This window comes from Apis mellifera, linkage group LG1 (assembly GCF_003254395.2).
Source record: "Apis mellifera strain DH4 linkage group LG1, Amel_HAv3.1, whole genome shotgun sequence".
NCBI classification, from domain to species: domain Eukaryota; kingdom Metazoa; phylum Arthropoda; class Insecta; order Hymenoptera; family Apidae; genus Apis; species Apis mellifera.
The window spans coordinates 22,912,680-22,932,873 of NC_037638.1; the positions used below are offsets into that span (position 1 = coordinate 22,912,680).

Here is a 20,194-nt window from a genome sequence, read left to right on the forward strand (position 1 = left end):
CGTCGATCGAATTTTCTTCGGTTTCAGAATTTGACTGTTCTCGTGTTTCTCTCGAATTTTATTTTCGAATTTTGTAGAAGATCTATGAATATATTTGGGATTAAAGATTACATTATATCGAATTTATATGAAAAAATATAATTACATTACTTATCAGTGGAAAGATGTTATTTGTTAATTTAAGGTATTACGTGTATATATATATTGGTTCGTTGGAGGGAAAATTGTACGACAAAGTACAATTGGATAAAACTGTAACCTATAACGAAATCTAACAATAAATTCGATAACACAATAGCAAACACGTATCCATATATATATATATCCGAGAGACTTTGAGATGGAAATTGATTTAACTACGTTTCATATTTTCGTTCTAACTTATTGGAACATTTATAGATCTTTATTATTTGACGTTATACTCTTATTTTTTTCACGTAGAATTTATTGACAAAAATTTGTACGGAGGAAAAACTGGGGCGTCCTATATTTCTTCCGACGCCTATTCATTCATTCATGAACCCATGCATTTATACCACCAGTTTTCATAAATAAACTGGACACTTTTGATCGATTTGCGGTAGTAAATATTTTAATCTTATCAAAAACGCGCGTATCAAAGATGAATTAATTCCGTGAACTGATATTTATTTTTCCTTTTTTTTTACATCCTCCGATTATTTATTAAATTAAATCCGCTATACAATTTACCAGCCGCCTAATCAAATATTTTAACCAAACAGACCGTTATCCGAAACGTTAAATATTATTTTTTAACGCATCCTTTCGAAACTCTTTCGATCCAATTTCCCATCGCTTCGATCGAACTTCGACTAATCACACCGCTATTTCATGATTAAATTAAAAAGCTTTGAAATGGTTCTCGATTCGAATCGATGATGAACAACACGTTCGAGAGACACGAATTTATCCGGGAACAGAGAAGAACGCGAAGGAACAAAGAATCTCGTCCCAAAGTGGAAATCCCAGGGTTCGAGATTCGGCCCATTGGGGGCGCGCAATTCGACAATAATCCACGGTTTGCCGGGCAAGGTAAGGTTGGAGTAAAATCGCGAAGCTTAATGGTGGTAATACCGCCGCGGCCGAGCCTTGGTATGACGTTAATAATGCAGCATATTGAGATTGGTTTCGCTACGGGAACACGGGGCCAGAGCCACAGGGATCTGACCTAGGCATCAACCCAACTTATTCACGCCGCTTTAATAATACACCCGCCAATGTGCACACGCCGGGCTAACCCGCCTAATGCAAAGATTAGATTCGAGAGGTGGAGCCGCTATTCTCGGGGATCGAGGGCCTTCGCAGTGTTTTTCCAGAAACAACGCTTTTCCCAGTCAACGGATATATATATAATATAGAGTTTCGCCGCTTAGATCGCTTTCCAGAGCGTTGATATTAAATCTCTATCTTTGTCGAGAATTTCGCAATGTTTTTTTTTTCTTTCTTTTTTGTTTGTTCGATTTATTCTCGAAGTTTATCTTTCGATATTTCTTGAGAAAAGGAATGCTTTCGAGTTTAAAAGTTTAGAATTATATACTTTGATTTATAAGCCTAGTAGACACAATAGAATCTGGGGAATAATAGCAAGTCATTTCATTTTCTCAAATTATATGAGCATACGTGGAAAGAAGAATTATTTAAAAAAAATGCTTGGAAATTTATAAAAACAAATTCACGTGTCAAAAGTTGACGAGAAAATCGAAGAAATTACGAGTTTTTAAACGTAACGGGATAAATGGATGGAGGGATCGAAAAGAGATTTAACCACGGTACAAAACGGATGTCGTTAACGTATCGTGGATGTACGTAGTCGATCGTGGGGAAACGTGTCCCCTCGAAGGAATCGAGACAACGTTTCCACTGTTCTCCGACCAAGCGTGAACCGATCGATATCGACACGGGACCCTCGTCTAAATTGTTTGGATTACAAGAGCAAACCCCTTGATCTCCCCGTGAAATTTAACGATCGAACGTCGCTGCGAAATTTAAATATCTCATCTCTCCAACGGCTCCGTTTCGTTTTCGACCAAATTGATTAAATTTTCATCCACGTTCCAACCAACCGATCGTTGGTTTATTTATTCAAAGGATGCGGAAAGGGGGCGATTTTTAACGGAAGTAGAGAAAAATACGGTAAGAAGAAGAAGAAGAAGAATTATCTTTGATGAAGAGGGAAAAGCGTCGGAGAGGACTTACGTGATATCGATACGGGGGGAGGGGAGGAGCTTGAAGTGCAATGTATTCAATGAGCCTCTCACCTTCTTTGTTGGCGCTGCTCTTGATCTCCGTGGCTTTCGGCGGAGCCGATGGTTTTGGAATTTCTGAAATAAAAATTATCTTTAAGGATCGGCTCTAATTCGAAGCTAATTCTCGGCCCATCATCGATCGATCATTCGAATGCTATAAGACAACGAATCTCGATTCAAGAATTGTGTTGCAATTATTAACTTGGATATATTTTTCTTAATCAATTCAATATTAATAAATAACGTTGTTAATTTTGAAGCGAAGAAGTAAAATTTTATCAGAAACGATTCATCTAAACTTTTAATTTAAGAAAAATTCTAAAATCTCTCGATATGTTCTTTAATTAATTCATCATATATATTTTTTTATTCATTGCTTCATTATTCACAAATGATTCATCTTACCGTATAACCTGATCGAGCCCTCTGTCTCGCCCAGCGAGTTCTTGCTGATGCAACGATAATTGCCGAAATCACCAGCCTGTAGATTCCTTATGGTCAGCCTCATGTACGCCCTGTAACTGTTCTCCATGATGCTCGTCGTGTACTTCTCGTTGGACAGTATCATCTCGTCGCCGAGGAACCAGTAGCTCATCGCGCGTGGATAAGCCTCCGTGTGACAATCGATCGTTACGTTCGTGCCAGCCGGTGCGCCGACCAGCTGATTCGGCACGAAGATCATCGGCGAAACTTAAACATCGAACGAAGGATTCGGTTATTGGTCCGTATTCGAGGGATCCTGTACGCGTCGAATTATTAATAATCGTTCGTGGAGATCGTGCGAGGCAACGATTGAGTCGATATGGGGAGGGGAGAGATTGCTGGTTAAATCCGTTCCGCGATTTATCTTCCACGAGATCACCGAGCATGAATTATACCGAGCTATTCCCACGATTATGGAGTACGATAGTCGATGGTGAAGTTTAAAGCATTGTGGAAAATGCATCTTAAATTATTGGTTATTGTATGGTTCATTAATGGGTTATAATTTATTTTCGATCTGCTCGAGAAATTTAACGGAAGAATTATGATTGGTGGTTTGAAGATGAGAACTTATCGATATCAAAGCGTTATTCTTTCAGAAATGAACGTATTTATCGCGTAATTTATTTTATTTCTCGTAAAACGAAAAATCATTAACATTAAAATCGTTGTAATTCCGAAGATAGTGACTTCCGGTCGACGAACGAGCGATCGTTAAAAGCGTGGATCCTTGCCCTTTAAAACGCTTTTTGATTTATCTCGATACGACTTCCGGTTTCCGGGATATCCTCGTGTAAAGGAAAATGTAACATTCAATCATTTATCTCAACCTCGATTAAATTCTATTAAAATTAGAAAAAATTTGAACCGCTATAACTCTGAAGATAGTGACTTCCGGTCAACGAACGAGCGATCGTTAAAAGCGTGGATCCTTGTCCTTTAAAACGCTTTTTGATTTATCTCGATACGATTTCCGGTTTCCGGGATATCCTCGTGTAAAGGAAAATATAACATTCGATCTCGATTAAACTCTATTGAAATTAGGAAAAATTTGAACCGCTATAACTCCGAAGATAGCGACTTCCGGTCGACGAACGAGCGATCGTTAAAAGCGTGGATCCTTGCCCTTTAAAACGCTTTTTGATTTATCCCGATACGAGTTCCGGTTTCCGAGATATCGTCGCGTAAAGAAAAGTGTAATTTTTAACCGTTTACCATTTCTATCCTTGTCGCTTGCTCGGATCTCTCGCTCGCACCTCACTGACCTATCTCAAATTCCAGACAAGTGACAGACGCGATTCCTGGAAGGACGTAGTACGCGATTCTTGGAAGGACATGGCTCGCTCCCATTCATAATCTCCGCCTATATCGAGCGCTATGGAAACTTTTATTCCTCGATATCTCGGCAACCGATCGAGATAACGGGATAAATCAAAAAAGGATTTCAATGGCACGCTTTCCTCCGTTTCCTGAGTAGATTTCGATGACAAAATTTTCAGTTCTTTTTACAGATTTTTTTTCCCGAAAAATCGAATTTTCTTGAATGAAATAATCGAGAAATTTTCTGTACTAATCAAATATTTGATCACGTTTCACTTACATAAAAATCCACACTCTAATTACGAGATAATGAAATTTTATAGTATTATATTCATTTCTTATTCAGGATTAGTAAGTGAAAGATTTTTTTTTTTTTACAGTTTCCTTCCACAACTTCTATTTTTCCAATCTAAGCAATGCTGTCAACGTAACATAAAAATATCTATCAAATACATTTCTTCAAGATGATATATTTTCAGATACTTATAAGAATACGAAAGAGAAGAAGCTTCAGCCTTGTTACATTTGTTGATCTAAAAATGTAAGCGTCGAAATGGATAGCGAAGAAAAAAGAAGAGATCATCAGAGAGAAAGAGAGACTTTCGGCCGGGAGCAATAACGCGGTGTTGTTTAACGCAATCCCGCTATATCTTTTCGTTTCCATCTGGCAAATAGAGTTGGCCAGAAACAATTTCCCGACTCGCGACTCTCTCTTTCTCTCTCTCTCCACTTCTCGCGGACCGGCAAAGAGGGTTGCAGGTGAAAAACTTTCCGCGACCAAGTTTTCTTTTAACCGTAGAAGAAGGAACACAGAGCGTTGATATACCTTGTAATATTCTCCTTCCACCCTTCTCTCGGAATTGATCAAATGTAAATATTTGTCCCTGTGTTTCTACCGCGTGGAAAATAACCGTCCACAGTTTAATTCGAGCGGAATAAACGCGGAACTCGAGGGAAAACTTTGTCGCGGTTTCACGAAACGTTGGATTAGAAGAATGTATATATATATATATATACATGTATATACCGTGTCTCATAGAGGGCCAATCAACGGGGATAAAGTCGAATTGTACGATGTCAAAGGCCCTGTTCTAAAGGGACGTAGAATTTTTCCACCCCTGATGGCTGGATCGAGGGATCCTAGTATTCAAGCCGTTTGAACAAGTTATTTGGGGCAACCTCGCCGAGAACTTGATTAGAACTGGCGCAAAGCTAGTTTAGAGATTAATCTCAGGGATGCAGGTCGCGTAATTCGGCCAAGCTTTCGCGTCATCGGTGACTTCCTAAGCAAATTCGACCCGACGTTCGACGAGTTTCTACCTTCCCCAGAAATAGACATTTCGATTCGATCGAGCCATTTAACGAGAACTCTACTATTTTGTGGAACGTTTGAAACGAAACTGAAATTTCGTCCAATCGTTACATCCAATTGCTTTTCGAATGTATTTTTCGAGAATATTACGAAGTCATTACACAACTCGTGTCACGAAACCTTTAAATTGAAGTTTGTCTTCATTGTGTCTTCAATTACGCTTTTCCTTCGAAACAAATGAATTACTGGAGATTGAATAAAATCTCTTCCAACTTTGAACATCTTAACATCTATCTGTTGAAAAATGATGAAATGAATAGAATTAAAGAAGAAATAATAGCGTAGATCAAACAGTAGTACGATTAATTGCACGAAGATACGGGAAGCTACACAGCAACAGTGGGCCTAGCAGGGCCAAGAAGAAAACTGGCGTCGAACTTGGTTAACCGTAGACGAATAACAACGGAGCAGGCGGTGGTTGTAACTATCTCTCGAGGTAGGCCATTGGCGGTATGCATCAGGCTCCCCACAAATCCACAAATTGCCAGCGCCGGCCCTAATTAACGCATACTTCTCCCGATTTCCCACAATAGACTCTATCCACGCTCGAGCCTTCCTTCCTTTCGTTTTCGTTCCTGTCTCTCCCTCGCCTCGGATCCAGTCGTTCCTCTCCAAGAAATTAATCGAGCCATTTCGCATTTTTGACGGTCATCGCGAACGATATGCTCGAACAAAGCAATTCCTCCCCTCTGGTAAATATATCCAGAAACACGAGAGGGATGAAACGAATACAGGTATAAAATGGAGCCGCGCTGGGTTCATGGGAATGGACTCATGCTCGTCTTTTTATAAAAGAATCCTCTCCGTTCAACGGCGTCTTAATTATCCAAACTCGGGACGTAGCTGTTAATTAGCTGAGCTGAGTTTGTTGGTTCCAGCTCTCCTCCCACAGTTATCGCGTAATCGAGCAACAAGAGCTAATCCGATTCTTACGGTTACCTTACCTTCTTTCCCCCAGAGAAAACGAAATTAAAAAGGGTTTTCGAAAACCATCACCACTCCAATGAATTCTGACGTATTTTCAACTCGAAGGAAAAATTAATGCTCGTTTAATTTTTTTCTTTTTTTTATTCTGTAGTTTTCCTTTCGTTTCGAAGAAAAATTAGGAAAAAGGAAACGGGTCGAACGAAAACGTAGGAGGAAGCGAAGGAAGGCAAGGTCGATTAGAATTTGTATAATGGGAAGGGAGGAGGGTTGGTTGGAGAGGCATTTAAGCGCGGGACTTTTGTAATCCGACACCTCGGATCCGCGCGTTGATCGAATATCTTTTTCCGCGGGTCCACCCCGGTAATCCGAGATAACCGTTTCACCCCCTCATTTTTCACTCGCCGCAAAAAAAGCCCATTCTCCTCGCTTTGCCGCCCCTTTTATCGCCCTCCTATCGGAATGATTATTTTTTTTTCTTTTTTTAACCTTCGAAAACGATACGAATATTTTCGATTTTCGCTCCGACTCGATTCGAAAGAGATTGAGTAAATCTAATTTTCGATTCTATCGTCGGATGTTAATAACCGGTGTGAGTCTGGCTTTTCAAGATCGCGTCGAGTTCTCCTTTTTATTAGATTTTATTTGTACTTTGAAATTTTTATCCTTACCAATTTTTAGGTACTGAAAAGTTGATCAAAATTAAGGACTGCACGAACTACTCTTGTGAAAAATAAGAGACATACAGATATATGAATATGTAATAAGTGTATATCTATTTTTATCCTATTTTACATTTTAAATGGTGGTGATGAGATAAGGATTTGGAAAAAGTGAATCTTGGATGTTATTCTTGTGAAAAATAAGAGAAGGATGCGTGACATACAAGATATGTGAATATGTAACAAGCGTATATATATTTTTATCTGTTAAATGGTGGTGATGAGACAAGAATTTGGAAAAAGTGAATCTTGGATATTATGCTTGTGAAAAATAAGAGAAGGATGCGTGACATACAGATATATGAATATGTAACAAGTGTATATCTATTTTTATTTGTTAAATAGTGGTGATGAAACAAGGATTTGGAAAAAGTGAATCTTGGATGTTATTCTTGTGAAAAATAAGAGAAGGATGCGTGACATACAGATATATAAATATTAATAAATGTATAATTATTTTTAAGGATTTGGAAAAAGTGAATCTTGGATGTTATGCTTGTGAAAAATAAGAGAAGGATGCGTGACATCCTTATATGAATATTAATAAATGCATATCTATTTTTATTTGTTAAATAGTGGCGATGAGACAAGGATTTGGAAAAAGTGAATCTTGGATGTTATGCTTTTCTAGGGGCCATTTCCATCCTTGCAAAATATGGTTATGATTGTATGTAACTCGATAAATATGATATCCTGGTCTCTCTCTCTCTCTCTTTCTCTCTCTCTCTCTATATATATGTAGATCGGAAATATAACGACAAGAGGATTTTATTTCGTGGAATCGACGGAAAGACAAGAAAAGTTTCAGTGGGACGGAATGAAAGGTTGACTCGAAACCGCGAGCGCCGACATCTTCTTCGCTGGAAGAAAGATGAATATCCTGAGATACGCACAGACAAAAGCTGTTTCTTTCGCGATCGGAGCGGAAACCGAGATTATCTGGTGCACCCGGATAAAATATGTCCTCCCTAAGCACTCAAAGGGGCGCCACGCTCTGCCCCGCGGTGTCGTTTTCCTTTTTGCGAAGCACACCGTTGAACAAAGGGAGGAGGGAGGGGGAGGTTTGCAAGTGGCGCCATTAGAATACGTGAAACGAAAATCTCTACGATATAATCTGGATTAAGGAGAAGGAAGTGTATTCTCTGATGTTTCTGGATGGGCGCTCGACCCGGAATAAATTGTTTCGAACCCATCCAGAAAGGGATTGCAACGTTTCCCTCTCCCAAAGGGAGTCTTCTTCTCTCTTTCCTAGAGTTTCTAAAGAGCATCGTAACAGATTATTATCGTCTCCTTATATTTTGTGATAACGACAGTTTTATATATAAATACAAATAAACATAATATATTACTAAATGAACATAGGAAGAGAAATAATATTAATATTCTTACGTACTAATTATTCAATTATTTTAATGAATCATTTCTACAAATTATCTATACAAATACACGCGATTTTGCTAAAATCTTCGAAAATCTTTCCATATTTTCCTATTTCGATCAACGCGAATCGATCCCATTTCTTCTTACGTTCAAGACATTGATATTTTTTGAATCTAACTTGCCTGATGGACGCGACAAATTGGGCGAAAGATCGAGGCGGGGTCGGGGAGAAGCGGTAAAAATTATTCAAACGCATCGCGGCAAGGCGGAGAGGAAGAAAAGTGGCGGTGCGGGAGTTGGGGGAGGCGGAAACGGAATGTTCTAAATAAAATATGTCCGCGCCCTTCTAAATATTCAAAGAGCACAGCGCTGGCTTGTCCCTTTTCCTTCTGCTTCTCACGGTTGTTGCGCCGCGTACGCGCACAAACATGGCGCCAAGTGACACGAACGGATGGAACGCATAAAAGGGAAAAATGACCAGCAGCGGAGGGACTCGCGCTCGACCTGCCCGCTATTTCCCTCGGGTTCCCCGTAACGACGCATCCGCTCCACCTGTCTTTTCCTTCTTTCCTCGTCGAAGCCGAGGCTCGAGCGAGCGAGAGGAACCGTCGTGGTTCGTGAAATTTAAAACAATATCGAAGATTCTTCTAAATTTTTCTTTTTCTTTTTTCCGTGAAATTTGGATTGAACGTTTGTCGCAGATCGAATTAAGCAATTATTGGATATTTTTAACCTCTTCTCTTTATATATGAATTTTTTTTTTTTATTTTTCTTTTTTATTTTTTTTTCTTTATATATGAATGCTTCTTGAATGCTTTGAAAAATATTATAATATGGAAGAATATGATAATTCAATTATCATCTCATAATAAATTAAATATATGTATATTAAAGTAGAATTATTTTATGAAATTATATCGATTTTTGACTCTTTTTTTTATTTTCCATTGTTCGTGGAAACTGAATAATATATTTTTTGGTTCAACATTTCAGAATTACATTGCAAGACAAGATAAGACAAAAAACTATTCAATATATAAAGCTAACGTAAAATTACATAAAAAAAAAAATTGAAGATAAAAAACTACAAGGTGTTCCTACATGCTCTTTTATTTTTACAAAAGATAAAAATGTGCAAGAAAAAAAAAATTTTTATGCAGTGATAATATTGTGAATAAAAAAAAAGGAAAGATATAAAGATGGTTTAAAAAGTTTCGTGACAGTGATATAATAAATATTAACGACAAAATCATAAATGAATTATCATAATTATCCGATAATTTTGTCGAACGGAGAAATAATTGCAACGAGTGATTGAATTCCTTTACATCGATCCAATTATAATCGTTACAATTGATGATTTTCGATGATTCCGCTTCGTTTCGATATCGATTCACCTTATTAATCAAACCGGATGAAAATCACGCGACAAGCGTGTAATCGAATCCAAATCATTTTCGCGTAAGGGAGAGGAATCGAATTTTCCTCCCTTCCCCCCGAAAGTAATAAAGAAGAATTTCAATAACAAACCGAAGCAAGAAAAGTTTTATCGAATATATATGAAACCATTTCGAAATGCTCAACGATCCTCCTATATCTCCACTTCCATTTCCATTTCCCTTCTTTCGTCAATAACGGAAACCTCTCATTTTCTTCTTTCTTTTTTTCCATACTTGAACCTCGTATCTCCAACAGAGGGAAAATCTTTCGTTCCTTTTTTTTCGTTTAAAAAAAAAAAAAAGGAAAAACAAACAACACCAGACGAAGAGAGGGTCTTTTTTTTTTTTTAAAAACGCATGGCGACTCGACGAACGCACGCGCTAGGCACACGTATGTGTATATCTTGACTCTTGATCGTCTATATATATATATATATATGTATATATCCTTGAAACCCACTCACATTCGACGTCCACGGTGATCCTCTTGCTGACTGTTGGCGGGACTCCATTGGTCGCGATGCAGAGATACGCGCCCATTTCATTGCGCGAGATCCTCGTCAAGTTTAATTGGTCGCCATCGTACACGAGCACTGAAAACCAAAAGCAGAAATTGATTCAGCCCGGTCGGCCGTGCAAATATAGTGTTGTACCGGCCGGAACAAACAGTCGCGTTCGACATAAACGTACAAACAGGATCTCTCCGAAGAGAAGAACCAGGCACCAGGTTTTATCGGTGAAACTTTCTCGGTTAAATGAAACCCTTTTTTCCGGAGCTTGGTTGGTAAAATAAAGAAAAAAGAGAGGGAGAGGGAGAGGGACAAAGGGCGGCGAGAGAGGATAAACAAAAAAAGGGGGGAGAGAGAGAAAAGCGAAACCGGCGCGAACCCACTGGAACACGCATCAATCTACGAAGCGAATTTTCCTGTCCTTTTTTTTATTATTCCTGCTGTCACTTTCCTGTTGTTTGTCCCCCCTCTTTGTCGAAATCGACGAAACAACGCGTTCAACTTCTTGAAATTTTCGAGTAATCTGCTCGATTTGCAAGTAAAATATGATTTAAGATATTTAAATTAAAACTCGATATTCGTTTAACTACAAGCTCTTTATTTGCGAAATGCTTGAATGAAATTAATTTTTCGTTTATTTTTATCTACAATTATATATATATATATATATATATATATATCCGTAAAATATTTCTTTTCGAATCTTTCAATTCTAGATCACGTGTTTATCTAATAAAACTCGTTAAATAAACCACATTATTATTTTCTAATGACAAAAATTCTCAAAAAATATTTCCCAATATATTAACTTTTTAATATTTCCTTTCCTTTCTCGAAACTCGCTCTCGTCGAAAGCGAGTGCATGATAAACAGCGAAGAAATATTGTGAATTTGAAGCCGGAAAATCGTAAACAGCGATGGTAGTATATATATACAATCGAAAGAGGGAATCTTTTCGAACTTTAATCCAGAAAGGTTCGCGCAACTTTGGGGAACAATCCCGCCGCGGTTAATACAAGGGCTCCACATCTGCAACATCCTAGCCACCGTTTCGAATAATTTTTAAGCTCGAGGACGAGCAGTCGCGTAAAAAGTTAGCGCGGTATAAAAGTTGGTCCGAAAGTGCGGCGGTAAAAAGACGGCGAAAGGGAGGGAGAGAGAGAGAAATAAGGTGCGCGGTCTTTTTATCGGGGCGAATATCAAAAAAAAGAAGAAAAAACTGTCGTTCCATTTCCAAGTCGTTAAGCCGTCTTTCCCTGCGAAATCATCGTTGCGGAGAGAGAGAGAGAGAGAGAAGGAAAAGAGGAGGAGGAGATGTGTGAAACGATGAGCTGCACACCCGATTTCGAAAAGATTCGCGAAGCGGATCCAATAAACGAACACTGGATGATGATAGTGTTGAAATTACGATTTCAAACGCATTAACACGAATCGGTTTCGCTGGAACGTGTTTCGTTTCGATGCCTTCCTCGCAGAGGAAGGATAATAAGAAGAGGATAATAATAAAGAGAAGAAAAGAGGAAGGTCTCGTAAACCGAGAATGAATGATAGTAGGTCAGGAGAAAAAGGTTAATAATTATTATTATTATCATTATCATGGGAGAAAATGGATCGTTCTTCTTTTTTTTTTCCCCCTCGCGGAAGACAAAATGGCGCTCCAACGTTCATTAGCCTGACGCGAGCGTCGTTAGGTTAACGTCAGGTTATACGAATGACTCTCTCTTTCTCTCTTTTCTCTTCTTTTTTCTTTTTTCTTTTTTTTTTAAAGAAGAAGAGAAGCGCAAAAATTACAATATTGATGATAAAATTTAATTGCGTTCGAAGAACGGAAATTAACTTCATTTTGTAAATATATATTTGTACCGGGGCAACGCTTCTAATTAACGGGCTCTTTGTTCGGAAAGGAAGCGCGTTTATTAATGAGAGAGGAATTCGTACGAGGAACGAGCTCGGGTTTCTTCTTCCCTATAAAATTGGCTCGTCGATTATTTATGTCGAAATAATTGTTCGCATCGCGAGCCTCGGTTTTTAAATTAATATCTTCTGCAATTTATTGGAAATGTTTCGTTCGTTATAAGGATGGAAATGGTGAAAGGAATATTTCGCGTCCGAAATGCGAGAGGAGAAAGAAAAAGAAGAAAGAAAAATGAATATACGAAAGGCAATTAACGAAATGCCAAAAAGTTTGGATAGGTTTCAGAAACAGTTGGATACAGTTGCGATTGTTTAATTTACATCTGGTCTGGAAAAAGGTTGCAGCTACTTGGATAATTCTTACCACCAGTTTAACCACCGTGAACCGAGGCTTCCTAGGTTTCTGGCGTACCGTGTCTCTCCTCGTTTCAAACTTTCTTCGATTCGCAAGGGTAAAGCGATTGTACTTTTCCGTGTTTAAACATCAAATATCGTTAAAATATGCCCCTTCCATTTCCTTTCGTTGTTATAATACGAGGGGAGGGAAGGGACAGGAGAACGATGGGAAAAATATTTCCACAGGGATTACGAGCTGGGAGGCTGGGTAGCCGGGCTTCGGTTTCTTACGACATTTATCCGTGAAAATAATTAATGAGAGCGTCGATGAAAGTCGATAAATTAAGAAAGGGGAGGATCTTTTTTTCCTTCTTTTTTACGATCTACCGACAATATCCGATCCAACTTTTTCCACGCGACTTGTTACCGTTCATAAATCTTTTTATTCGATTCACCTTCGATTTTACATAATAGAAAATAGCTCGCTTGAAAGTATCCCAAACTCATTACCTTACAAGGGAATTTAATTTAACCTGTGTATTACGTATCTTATATAAGAAAAATTTCATAAAATTAGAATTTTTGGGTTATAAAATAATATTTTACAGAAATAATTCTAACACTACCTCGTTAATTTTAATCTTTTTCATAATATGGATTTGTCTAATTAATTTTCAATATTATTTTCAACGAAACTGTAGACGGTTACTTTTTTAAAAACATTCGAACAAACAACGTTTCTTCAAATCCACGAAACAATCTGCACGTCTCGCGTTTTTCCATCGCGCGATATAATCGCGTGATCGCTTTCCGTTTCCTTCGAAACGATATATATATATATACACATACACTCCATCCAATCGGCGATCTTTGGAAAACAATCACGAGGCAACACGAATCCCCCAAGCGGACGGATGAAATCCCGCGGCGGCACCCTTTCGAATCGCCAATCTCCTCTTTTCACGGTCCGTTCATAAATCTTTACGTGGCTTTATTCCGGCTTTACTCGCCTCCTGGTCGCGATTAACCCTCCGGCCATTAGAGCGTCCGAGGGAACGATGTTTCTTTCACGAGACACGCGCCCTGCCAAACTGTCTTTCCGCGCGTACGACAACCGCCAACCTCGGCCGATACCCTGCCGAATAATTGAGGGGTTATCCTGAATTTTCCCTATCCTTCTTCCCTCCTAGAAGATGACGTTCGTCCTTCCACCGGTGCGAAAAAGAAAGATTTCCTGATTTTTTTTTTTTTTTTATCATTTTTAAGGCGTGGATGGAGAAGAGGATGAAACTTTTTTCGTAATCGTCGAGGTATCGGATTGAGATATTCGAGGGATCCGTGAAACTTGAAAGAAAGGATTAGTAGTGGATTAGTAATCGGTAGTGGCGAAGCTCTTCGATTGTTGTGAGTAAATCTCTGAGAATTTTTACTCTTAACCCCTGTTTAATTCTTTAAAAAGGTACACGAATGTGAGCGAAAAGGGAGAAATTTTACGAAAGGACGAAAAAATCCTTGGCGAGTTCCATTTCCGAAAGGAATTTCAAGAAAAGGAAATAAAATTTCCTTTTCCCTTCGGTTACGAGGATCGGGGAAGGAAGAAAATATTCGGACGAATATTGTTGGACAATCGTTTATCGAACATTAGAGCGGAAACGTAGAGCGAAATCGTTACCCCTTTACCAGGAGAAGGAATATCGACTTCCTATACAAGTTTATTTCACTATAGCTTCATTCTCTATTAATGTATTCGTCTATTGGTGGCGGAAGAGTGTTTAGGGAGGTGAACGGGTTGGTTCAAAAGCCGAGAGGGATGCAAATCGATAGATCGGGGCAGGGGCGGTTTGCTAATAGCCATTTCGAAAGAAGAGTTTCATTGAAATTTTTATGCTGCATAACAGCAGGCGACAGGCAGAAACTTCATTATCGGTGGCCGGGCGAAAGAATATCGTTGGGAACTTGTTTCAGGCTTCGTTTTTAACGTCGTTTTTTCCCTCCCCAAAGTAATGCAATTTCTATCCCAGCGGAATGCAATACCGGTGACGAATAAACGCGGTACGTGAACGAAAATTGCCAACAAAGATTAATTTTTATTTTCCCTTTCCCTTTCCCTCCTCTCCCCATATTTTTCATAATTCTCTTTCTTTTCTTCCCTCCTCCCCTTGTTCCAAGCCTTGCTCGAAAAGGATTACTCAAAGGTGCTCGGAGATTTCGTTTAATTTTCCACGACGATTACGTATGTCTGCCCATCCTTTTCTGTTTGGATCAAGACGAACAGCTGCGCCAAGACACCGATCGCTCGGATCCGGTTATTCTTAACGAGAGATGGATAAAATTTTTAAATGGATTATAAAGGAAGTTAGGAATAAAGTTACTTACTTGATGAATAATTTATCATTCGATGCATCGAATAATCGCAGTTAAACTTGGCGCTTAACGAATGGGGTTATACAGAAGACTCATATCGAGGATAATTACAATAGAGGCGAATAAGAAAAAGTTGTTTTAAATAAAGTTATCATTCCAAATTTTAATAATTAATTAATTTTTCAATCTTTTTAGCATCCAACTCTGTTCTAAATATATGAATCTACGAATATAGGATCAAGTGAACGAGAGAGATCAATTTGATGTTTTCTTGCCAAGTAAGTTTGAACGTTGAATACTTTATTATTGTATTATTATTTGAATAAAAGATATTAATTGGGAATATATATATATATATCTGTTCTTTTTCAAATTTGAAACTTGATAAGCATTTTAATATTAAACCAACCTATCTATAACAATCTATAACATTTAAACATCTACTTTATATAAATAATTATAATAAAACTGATGAAAATAAGTAAAAATTTAAACAAATACATTTTCACTATTCTCAATAATTGTAAAGTAAATTTTTTGACGTATTTGGTTGTCTCTCTTATTAAATACACGGATATCGAGGATTCTCGAGAATAAACAAAATTACTTAAATCGGTATCCGTGGTCGAGAAAAAGGTTAAGAACCGCGAGTCTAGATGCGTTTACACTCGGGTTAATTCGATTAAATTATCCGATCTCCGGTTTAATCAGACGTCTCGTCCGCCTTTGTCCCCTTGCCCCCTTTAATTTCATTTGCAACCGCGGCGAGATGAAAGGAGAGAGTTCCGTTTCCTCTTTTTTTTCTTTTCCCTCTCTCCTTTTTCTTCTTCTTCTTCTCCTCGCTTTTCCAAGTCGTGCAAACTCGCGTCGGGGTGGAGCGAAAAGAAACGAATGAAGTCATCTTGGTCCATAAGGATATGACGGGTGTCCAGGGAACAAATGGGCCGGATGTGACAGAAACTGCGCTATCAAGCTCGCGAGAATGTGTATATCGTTAGAGCAGATGCACTCTCTCGCTCGAAAACTTAGGGGAATGATTCGCCGCGAAATGGTTGAGCCAGCCAGCCAGCTCATGAATTTGTATGAAGCTGCAGAGAGGCTTGGATGCTTTGGAAAGCGTCGGTTCGCGGATGTCTGAGCACGAATTCCGATCTTTTACGATTCGAAGAGAGAATTCGAGAGAAATTGTCCGGGGAAGGGAGACGGATTCGTGTTTGGCCAACTTAAGGTATTGAGGATCAAGTATTATAAATATATAATTATAAATAAGAAATGTATTCTTCTTTTCCTTTTTTGCAGAAACAGAAATTTATTTATATCATTAGTGATCGAGGCAAAAGATGTTTTCCAAGATTTAGAAGATTTTTTTAAATGAAAATTATTCGAATCTACTAGAAACGCAACGTGACGATTTAATTTCCAATAAAATCTCGATTGACCAGTGTTCCATCAAGATACGTATAATATAATATTAGCACGATACATATTCTATTAATCACAATATCATCATCATCATTATTATTAATTCGATCGAATGAGCCGAAATCGGCTCGAAGAACGAAGGAATTATTAATTTTTCTTCTCTCGTATTTCGATTTAACTTCGACAAATCGATCCCTTCCCCGTTCTTTCTATGGAAAAACACGACCGACAGGGTTTTCCTAAAAATAGAAAAAAAAAAGAAAAAAAGAAAAAAGGGAAGCAACAAAACGCGCTACACGGTCAAAGTGTTCAAATTATATACGAACGGCGATTGAACAAACAGCGAACGAAAGAGTAATCGAATATCCACATGGATTATTTGCCCGGTAATATCGTATATACTAAATCAACATCATAAGCGTTTACCGGAGGCCGGTGAATTTCGGTCGTATCGGCAAATATTGATTATCCTGCCTGTTAACGTTCACGCAAACGATAACAATTCGGATTCCTCTTGCATTGGACGAACCGCTGCTTGCAGCTCGAACGGTTACACGAAACGGTGAGGAGGGGAGGAGGGGTCAAGGGACAATATTAACCATCGCGCGCTTCGAATTCACGCGACAGAGGGAGGATGTTATACTTTCCACTCTCTCTCTCTCTCTCTTCCTCCCCCGGGTTTCCCATCGGATCTCTTCACCGGTTTGATCAATGAACGATGATGTTTCGACAGCGGTTCGAAATCGGCCGTATCCTGCGCAACCTGCAGACTCGATGCGCTGCAACATTCATACGGCCGGCCGGAAAATGGCTTGCCGGCTAATTGGACGTGAAACTGTCCGAGCGGCGTAAACAAATTAACCTCCTTTCCATACCGTCGCGCGCCCATCCAGTTTAATCCATCCGGACGCAGTGATGAAAGACGACGACGATTTCGTATCTCTCCAGATTCATCCTCCTCCTCCTCCTCCTCCTCCTCTCTGCTGCCCTTCTGCTTTTTTTCCTTTCCCCCGCGAATTTGGAAATTTTCAGTTTTCAGAGCGAAAATGGAGCGGAAACGACGACGTATCGGACGGAACGGCGACGAGGGGAGACACTTTGAAACAGCAAATTACGAGCAGCGGTTCGTCAATCATTACTCGACATTTAATTACGGCGGATGGATGCCGGGTATGGGCGATATTGCGACGCTTGTCGCGACTCACGCCCGCTATCGATACAATATTGACACGATTGCTATACACCGAAACATCGGTATTTATGTGTAAATACTCAGGCAAGCGCAATAAATAGAATGAAGTATAAATATTGCGTGAGCGCCGTTTAATCCTGCGTTGGCCGTACGTGGAATTTGTGTGTGTGTGTGTGTGTATTTGCACGTACGGGGAGGAACTACCATTGTGAAGTTGTAACTCTTCATTTTTCAAATGGATCGTTTACTCGTCCACGCTTGATCAACGCTCAATTTTGATAAAAATGGATCGGATTTTGTTTCTTGTTTCTGGTGAAAAAAAAAAAGAAGAAAGTCAAATTTGAAAAGACGCTCTCAAAGGTGTATTTTATTTGTGGAACGAGTCTGTTTGAGAAAAAAGATAAATAAATTTATAAAAGTCTTCAAATTTTTTTTTTTTAACTTACATTTTGTACTCTGAATGAGATTTCAGACAGATTTCTGTGTCGAATTATCGTAAGAACGAGAGAGTAAAACTTTTGAGACTTTATTTCTCGCAATATTTTTAAAAAATCATCGTGAGTCTACGGAATTTTTTATAAAAAAATTAAAAGGAATATCAAGGTTTGATAACAATTGTACTTTTATTAAACTTGATTCGTTGAATTTTCAATTCTTTATTTATAGATATAAATTGTACTTAAGTGTACAACACACCGAATAGAATAATCGAATTAGTATTTAATGACTATTATTTGAAATATTCACTTCTATAATGACTATTATTTGTAATATTATTTCATTTGGATAATCGTATTTACTTTATTACCAAACGTATTATTATTATTGCACAACAAAATTTATTAAGATTAATGATTTAAACTTGTTAAACCGTGAAATTTCACTATAATAATATCAATTTATAACAATTACGAATCCTTGTGTAAATACGTATTTTTCATGTTAAATATGTTTAGCGCAAACAGGTTTAATCCCCTTCTGAATCGGATAATAAATAATCATATTCCGATTATAATATCGAAAAATACTTTACTTATTGTTACAAAGAATAAGAGAGATATAACCCGATGATGAAGCGATATATGCGTTGCATAAAATCTCGTGCAACTCGAGATATCGGCTCTCTTAAATAACAATTTATCAAATTAACATAAAATCGCGAATTTTAAATTTACAATTTAAAATTTCCAATACACATTTTCCACGTTGATCGAATGAACTCAAACTTATCTCCTGATCGAGCGTATTTTACGTTCTTAAAACAATTTGACAATTAATGGCAGCACTCGAAAGAAACCACTCTTTCCCTCCGTTTTATTTAGAATTTCAACATTTGACGTTAGAAAAGATTGCATTTCACGGATCCTCTCGACGAGGCAACGCCCCCTTTCACTCCCCCGTTTCATTAAATACAAACAAGCAAAAGTTCCTTTATTCTCCTTAATTCACCGGCGGTGCAGTTTTCTAGGGCGATCCAACACACAGATGTAAGATAACCGGGCAATTTCTCACACTGTTCGAGTCTGTTTCCTCCACCGGCTGGCACAACAGCTGGCCATATCAGGGCGAGTAGGAGGATAGGATAGAGTCGAAGTGCGATTAGCCTTGATGTTATTACAAACCGATTTGAGTTGTTGTCTGATCAACTGTACAGACACGCGTGTACAGTAAAATTTTTATCTAAACGAAGATTTCGTCAAATCAACTTAAAGTTAATCTCTTATAGCGTGAACGCTTTCATTACGAAAATATAATAAACGTAGTTACTTAAATGAAATTTAAATTCTACGATTTTTGAAAATTTTTAAAAGTTTAAAGAGAAAACCTTCTTTCTTGTAGGATTTTATAATGAGAAACAAAAAGAATTGTTTCTACATACGAAATCTAGATTCAAAACCAAAGATTCTTTCCACTCGTACTGTTGAATATTCTTACGTTCTAAAAAAAAGAAAAAAGACATAATTTCACTCTAATGTATGATCAATTGTATTTACTTTCCTCTTTCCAGCCGAATTCCATCAGATTTTAAAATCCCCGCGACCAACACATCTTTCCTTTCAACAATCTAAAACTTTTCATCCAGTTTAAAAGGATCATTCCCTAAAAGCAAAACTATCGTCTCTCGATCCCTCCCTTTTTTTTTTCTTTTTTTCTTTCGACCTCCTTGATCTCCTCCTCTCCCAACCAACCAACCAACCCCCGATTTCTCGCCACTTTGCATTGTGCCCGCGTTCGAACGGGCCACCCAAGGATCGGTCAATCAAGACCCATTGACCCGTGGAATACCTTCGAAGCGGCGATTCTCGTTCGTGAATCGGTCGAAGGAAAAAGAGAGAAAAAAAAAAAGAAAAAAAAAGTTTCGCGCGAATTCGCGAGCGGAACGAACGATCGAACATCAGTGGTGGAGATAACGTCTCACCTCCACCACGCAGATTCTCAATTCGCTGGCGTAGGTAACTTTTAACGAGGCTGTAACTCGCAGCAGCAGCGCGCTGGAATTTCGTCCACGGTGAACGAATTATTAGGTACGGGATGTGGCTCGTTATATAT

The 20,194-nt window shown here is 38.4% G+C and overlaps 1 protein-coding gene across 3 annotated transcripts in view; it reads right to left on the bottom strand.

The window, feature by feature from the left end:
* The window catches only part of LOC410662 (lachesin), a 273,388-nt gene that overhangs the window by 52,306 nt on the left and 200,888 nt on the right, over positions 1-20,194 (bottom strand). For all 3 annotated transcript variants that reach the window (XM_026446143.1, XM_026446141.1, XM_026446142.1), the window contains 3 exons: positions 10,372-10,500; positions 2,673-2,957; positions 2,280-2,342 (listed from right to left, as the gene is read on the bottom strand). In XM_026446143.1, the coding sequence (XP_026301928.1) occupies positions 2,280-2,342; positions 2,673-2,957; positions 10,372-10,500 (477 nt within the window). The remainder of the gene's footprint in view (positions 1-2,279; positions 2,343-2,672; positions 2,958-10,371; positions 10,501-20,194) is intronic.